Source organism: Calidris pugnax, unplaced genomic scaffold (assembly GCF_001431845.1).
Source record: "Calidris pugnax isolate Ruff unplaced genomic scaffold, ASM143184v1 scaffold42, whole genome shotgun sequence".
Taxonomy (NCBI): Eukaryota; Metazoa; Chordata; class Aves; order Charadriiformes; family Scolopacidae; genus Calidris; species Calidris pugnax.
Genome location: NW_015090920.1, coordinates 6,559,857 through 6,566,952, shown reverse-complemented (window position 1 = coordinate 6,566,952; position 7,096 = coordinate 6,559,857). Strand labels below are relative to the sequence as shown.

Sequence of the window (7,096 nt, the reverse complement as noted above, 5' to 3'; positions counted from 1 at the left end):
ATTAGCAATTTCTGACACCGATATCAGCATCTCCAGAACCAGTCAGCTTTTGGTCTGTAAAATTAAGAAAAGACATGATGTTACACTAGATCTTCTTTTCCAGCTCCTGAGTTGTGACTTGAAGGAAGGCCATTAATGTACTGACAACTGCTAATGGCATAAAATATAGCAAAGGACTACAAGGACGGAGTGAAGCTTTAAGCTTTTCTTTCTCTCCTTCACACTGTACGATACTCTTAAGAGCTCTAACTAAAAGCCAACATGACACGGTTTGAACCCAAATCTCAGCAATCTCTGTTAATTCAGAGCTCTCTTACAAATAAAGGCCTTCAGAATACACCATTTCCAAGGCTCCCACATCATGAGAGCAGGCTTCACATTAATGCAGGGTGCTGGTGCCCCATCCTTCTGAAGCCACGTGTACTTCATGCAGAAACAACAAGGCAATGATAAATCCTGGAGTCAGGTCACGAAGTGACCAGTGAACGGAAATTCAGATTTCTGGATTGAACTCTTGAAAAAGCTGGGGTCAGTCAACAAAAACAGAGTGTCCATCCATAACAAACTATAAACGAACAAACAAACATAACAAACATACGTTTTTTCAAAAAAAAAAAGAAGAAACAAACCCCCGATGGAACAAGTGTAGAAAACACTCGGGCTGTCATTTCAGTTGCGTGTTTATGAGCCACTGAAGAGTTACATGACTGCTCTCAAGCACGTGGGCAAACTGGAAGCCTTCATCTCCCATGTGAACAAAATGAAGGTATGCAGATGATGAAACCGCATCCAGGCAGACACAACTGTTGCTATTGCTTTTCGTGACCATCTCAGAATGGAGTGTGCAGGAGTGACAGTGCTCTGGAGGCATGTGCATGACTGGTCCAAATCCTAGAAAGCTGACTCGGTCCCTCCCTGTGACCCTCCCCTGTAGTTTAGTGTTGGATCTCTGTTTGTTTTTCAAGACTTCACCTCTTCGCAGTCTTGATCAGTGGAAAGCTCCACATCGGACAGTCCAACCTCCATTGCCATAATCAATGAAATATCTGAATCACTGCTGACTGCTGGCTCCTGTTCATCTGTGAGGGTAGAAAAGACAGGAAAAGGGCATTAGGGTCACATCTTTCTGTCAATGTATTACTATTTTTTAGGACCTAGAAGTTTCTCTACCACTGAGGTTGTGCTTAGATTCCAGACTTTGCTCTTATTCAGTATCTATCTAAAGCATTTCAAAAATATCAGAAAGTTCAAGCCATCAGTAGGAAGAAGCATGATGAGAAGGAGCCTGGATGGGATACACTTTCTTGTCCTCCTAATCCTTCCAGGGCTCTCCATCCAGGCTCTGCATCTCCATGAACTTCCTCCCACTGCTTGAGCACTTCCCTCCCCATCCCCTTTCAACTCCTCAACTTGGCATCATCCTACTCTCCCTATAAAAGCAGCAAGTTAAGGACAAAATCACAGTCAAAGTCACGGGTCAGCCATCAGGAAAATGCTGCTAACAGGAAAAAAAATCTGCCCAAACCTAAATTAGGTGACACAATCTCTGTTACTGGAAACTTTTAAGAGGGTGCTAAGTTAATGTCTGGAAGGATAAATAATGGATGTCATTAGTTTTGCCCCAGGACTCAGGACCACGCTACCTGCCTTCTCAGGTGCCTTCTCTCATCCTTTTCCAGTCTCTTGTCTATTCACCCTTTCCTCTGATGTGAAGATACCTTGCAGGTTCTTGATCCAGGTCAAAGGGATCCACCTTAATCCACCATGATCCCAAATACAGTAAGAGTCAGATTATTGACTTTTGCCAAATTGCAAATCCCACCAAAACTACAAGCATAGGAGCAACAACTTGGTTTTGTTTTGATCCCACAGCCCTTACTATGTATATATTTAGTAGTAGATAAGGCCAACAGATTTTAAAGGACTAAAAGCTAATTTCCTTTCAAGAAGAATCAGGAGAAGCAAAGCACATTGGACCTCTGGGGAGATTTTCAAGGGCACAAAAATCCCTTAAGTGGCTGAGTCCCTAAGAGAAAAAGTTGACGGTTCATATTTTTAAGTGGTTTAATTACAATGATGATATTTATACTGTAACAATACAATGTGTTTAAATCCATGACAGTTTTTCCTTTACGTATTTTATTTTTCAGAAAACAGAAGCAGAGCTTGGTTGACGCTAAAAAGTCTAAAAATTGAATATCTAAGAATTATTAAGTAAGAAACATTACAGAGGAGCCAGAAAAATAATAACTCTTTACACTTTAATTATTCACTTGAAGCTAAGTGAGCACAATTAGCTGCCTCTCAAGAGCTGCATGATTTTAAGACCTGTTTTAGAGAAAAAACATGTATTTACTTGTGCTGGGATTAGACTTCATGTTCTGCAGAGAACGCTTGAGTGCAGTCCGCATTATTCAAACTGAAAGAGCCAGTGCTCCCCTTTACAGCCCTTCCCAATTTTTACTGTAGAGTATTTTTATACTCTCTTGATTGCCAGATAAATAATTAATGCATACAGCCTCTTTATATCTGTATATTTTTTTCCCTGTCAATATGACAGTAGTAAAACATTTCAACGTTGCCTCTGACTAGAAATGTTTCCACTGGAGGTGAAGGAAGTACTTATGAATGGAATGGTATCTCCTGCAGATTTCAGTGGACTTCAATTACATTGAACCATTAGGTGAACTGCTAGATCCAGGAGTACAAAAGCGCATCACATACACCTCCAAAACCTAAAACATCACCTGTAGTGGTAACAGCTCCCTGAGCCAGAACGATGTGGTTCCAGGCCACTGGATTGTTTATCATTCCTCTATAACTAATAGGATTCTTAAAACCAATGAAAATGATGCTTCAAATGCTGACCTAAGAGCAAATTTGTATTTGCATGACACAGTTCCTGAGGCTCAGCCATGTTAAACAGCTGCTTGGAGGGCTCTTGAGAGGTGATGTCCATCAGAACTAGCTGTGCAGGAGAGAAGGGCTGGCTGAATGGTGACAACCACAGGCGTGCTGGAGAGGCAGGCTGAGCCACCAACACCGAATGTCACAGCAACAAATGAGAATCATAGAATCATAGAATCGTCTAGGTTGGAAGAGACCCTTGGGATCATCGAGTCCAACCATCTCCCCTACTCTACAAAGTCCTCCCCTACACCATGTCCCTTAGCACTGCATCTAAATGGCCCTTAAACACAGCCAGGGATGGTGACTCCACCACCTCCCTGGGCAGCCTGTTCCAATGCCCGACCACTCTTTCTGTGAAAAATTCTTTCCTAATGTTCAATCTAAACCTACCCTGTTGGAGCTTGAAGCCATTATGAGAAGCATTTATGGTGCTGAAATGTTATTTCAAGAATTGTTATTTCTTCTAGGGTTGCACAGCAGAAAAAGATCTCAACCGAGTTCAAGACAGGCAGATAGGACAGAAGCAGATTTACAGCTCACCTACCAACTGTCTAACCCATCTACAGGAGCACCCGCTTTCCAAACCTGCCAATCTTGAGTTTTTTACATAAAAAACCCTTATACAATTATTCAAATTCTTAGATCTTAGTCTTTCCAAAGTGTGGGCTTTGTAGTTTGTCTTCTTTAGGACTGAAGCGTAGGTCAGTAGGAGCAATCAACAAACGATCCTAAAAATGCCCATGCCTATGCCCTGGCATTGCTTTTCCAGTGCTGCAAAATCATAGAATCTTCATGGTTGGAAGGGACCTTTGAGATCATAGAGTCCAACCACAAAAAAAATAATAATACCCAAAACAAACAAACAAACAAACAAAACCAAAACACAAAACCCACCATACCCGCAACCCAACAATCTCAGGCACCAGAGCATGCCCTGAAGAGCCATACCTACACGTTTCTTAAATACCCCCAGGGATGGTGACTCCACCACCTCCCTGGGCAGGCTGTTCCAGTGCCTGACTGCTCTCTCAGTAAAGTAATTCTTCCTAATATCTAATCTAAACCTCCCCTGCCCCAACTTTAGACCATTTCCTCTGGTCCTGTCATTATTCAAAATGCCTGGCAACGTGAATGCTCCACATTTCTTGCCCCTAACACTGCAGTTGGCTCAAAATCCTAGAGCTACAGGCTGCTGCATCAGCAGAGCAGGGAGAAAAAAAATCAGAGATCACCATCCCTTACACCTTCCCTTTCAGGGAAAGGGCCCAGCACTGATGTTTCTTTGGAAGGCGCAGACACCACAAGGAAATTAATGCCTCCCTCAGCATTACCCGCTTGCTCTTGTAAACAGGAGTCCCACTGCTGACCCCAAGAGTCAGCTGGAAGGCTGCAGAAGTGACACCAGATATGGATCAGCTATAGATGACTCTGGCTGCAAGGTCTACCAACTGCCTCGCCGTGGCTCCCCCACACAACACATGCTTTCTAGGCTCTGGTGGCCTGGTTTTTTTTTTCCATTTTTTTGGCCAGCTGCTCAGTAACATGAGCCAGCTCAGTTAGTGACATTTGTTAGAGGTAAGAAAGCCTCAACTAAACTGCAAGTGCCGGGAGCTTAGCCTGCATCTTGCACCCCTGGTGTCTAGATCCTATTTACAGTGACAACACTTAGACAATCACACAGCTGCTACAGAAGACGCCTGAGTCACTGTTAAGAACTTTCATGACCTTTTGACGAGCTTTTTTTGAAATTTGCTGTTTTTCTGAAAGCCCTGAGATAAGGTGAGGATCTCAACTTTCAGCGAAGATCTCAGTTTTCACTTAAAAATAAATGAATGTCAAGAAGCAAAAAGGAGATCACGAGTTTAAAAACAAACAAACAAACAAACAAAAAATGTACCCCAAATTTCTAGACAAATTTTATGCTGGAATATCCGACTTGCGATTTCAGATGTTTGAGATTGGCAATCCTGCCTAACCACACAGGCTGTAATGCTTCCAACCACTTCATGCCACAGGCACAAAGCCTTTTGCTTCATTAAGCCAAAGGCACATCCCAAGCTGCTTTCCAGCCCCAGCCCTGGTGCCTGCAGCAGGCAACCGTAGACCTCCCCGCCACATTCCTCTCATGTCAGCGAAACGCAATACGCCACAGCACGCTGCTCACTTCCAGACAGACTTTTTCCACTCACTTATACTCCCTGACACACATTCGTCTGAGAGGTGCAATAAAACAAACTCCTTCTCTAGCCAGCATTACTTTAAATTTAATTACGCTGATGCAGGGAGTCTATCACCACGTAGATATGGAACTGCCCTAGGTAAGAGTGGTACAGCCCTTACTTGTTGCCAAGTTCATTAAGTGATGTTTATATTGGAGTATAATTGCAATCAAACAAGGATGAAAATAGCTAATTACTCTGGTGTTTTAAGAACAGTAAGATTGCACACTGGTAATAGTTACCTACTGCTGCTGCTACTCCTAACACTTTGAGTAAGTCTGTAGCTGTTGCACACTAAAAAATACTCCAAAAAGAAAAAGGTCACATGATGGGTTTCTAGGAATTTGATACTGTTTGCAAGAGTCTTGGGAGGCACCTAAGCATTCCACAGTCAGTGAAAAGTGTATTTACAAAAACAACGTGTAGGTAAGCACACAGGCAGGGGCACAAATTGAGATATACTTGTAACGACTCACTCAAAGATGAGGAACAAGCTGACGTAACTGTGGTGGGTTTTGCACTCATGGAGGCCTCGCTCCTGCTCATCCTTGTGCTCCTCCCAAGGAGGCCACATCTCTGACGTCCCTAGGGCATGGGCAGTGCCACGGGGCTCTCCTAAAATTGCACTGGCTTGTCCCACGGGCTGAGATTTCCCCCAAGCTCATGGAGCTGGAAAAGCTGCAGAACTCCATGATTGGGCTAAAAGGTCCACGAGCAATTGCATCCAGGAAATCAGCAGAAAAATAAGAATACACTAAAATGTTACACAGCAGAAGCTTCTCAGCATTGAATGCATATAAGGTGTGTCTAAGATGACAGACTTTTTTCCTTCTCTGGACCTTCAGGTAGCTCTCTGCTATTACACCCATTTGTGAGTAAGCAGAGAAGTATCGATCACTACATGTCAAATGAGAGCTGCCACCAAGTGTGTAATTCATCTACTGAAAGTGTAACTAAAGCCAGCAACCTCCTATTCTTGTGGATTAAAAACACAGGCCACAGCAATAAACTATTCAGCTGGGAGTCAGTCTCCCTTCCCTCATTTATTATCAGCTCTCCGTGAACTAATTCAGCATACTCGGTCCTGCTCCACACACAATTAAACTGCTGAACAGAGCTGTGCAGCTGCTAATGGCTTTCCTCAGATGAGAATCACAGGAATTAGAGGGTAAGAAAAAGCTGCTACCGTGCTATTGACTTAGGTGTAACCTATTTGCCTAGCTATAAAGCTGAGCATTTAGCACAAGGAACAAATCTTGCTTTCTGCAGATCTTCCGTTCTCAACGGCAGATGTCCAGCTTTGAGGAGAAATGAATAATCATGGACTTCTTCATCTAATGAAAGGCTCTGAAAAATTTATCAGTTATTATCCCATCCTTAGCTGGCAGAAACTGTACAGCAGACAATGGGGCTCTGCCTAAAACCTCATTTTGACAATAAATACACAGTAAAATTTGGCCTTGATTTCACTATTCATTTCCCATTCTCACTACTGTGAAATATATCTCATTTCAGAACTCTTTGTTTTCTGGAGATAGGACTAAGCCAAAACATGAAGTCCCTGGTGACAGGTATACTCTCAGGTCTAGACAAATATTGAAAATCTATGTGTTGGCGTGAACCTTATTCCAGTCTGGGGCTCACTTCTACTAAACAAACATTGCCCCCAGTCAGATGTATCTAGAAGCATTTTGCTCCAGAAGAAACCAGAAATGTGACCATCTCCTGGGGCTCTGAGGACCAGAGGCACTGATATGAGACCTTTATCAAAATGGATTCTTGTTCAGCAGGAAGCTACAGCAAAGCAGTACACAAGCAGTGTTATTCAGATTTTGTTTCCAGTATCAGAACAACCAGAACACTATTCATCACATTTGATTTATGACAGGGAGAGACGTTTCTAGAGCCCTCTATTTATCTTTGTCTGCCCAAGAATGCACTTCACCATTACAGAGTTTATTGCTCCC

At 42.8% G+C, this 7,096-nt stretch overlaps 1 protein-coding gene across 1 annotated transcript in view; it reads right to left on the bottom strand.

Annotated features, from left to right (window-relative positions):
• Positions 1-662: 662 nt before the first annotated feature.
• The window catches only part of RNF150 (ring finger protein 150), a 122,118-nt gene continuing 115,684 nt past the window's right edge, over positions 663-7,096 (bottom strand). Inside the window, exon 7 of the mRNA XM_014950007.1 lies at positions 663-1,079. Within this exon, the coding sequence (XP_014805493.1) occupies positions 961-1,079 (119 nt within the window). The 3' untranslated portion in view covers positions 663-960. The remainder of the gene's footprint in view (positions 1,080-7,096) is intronic.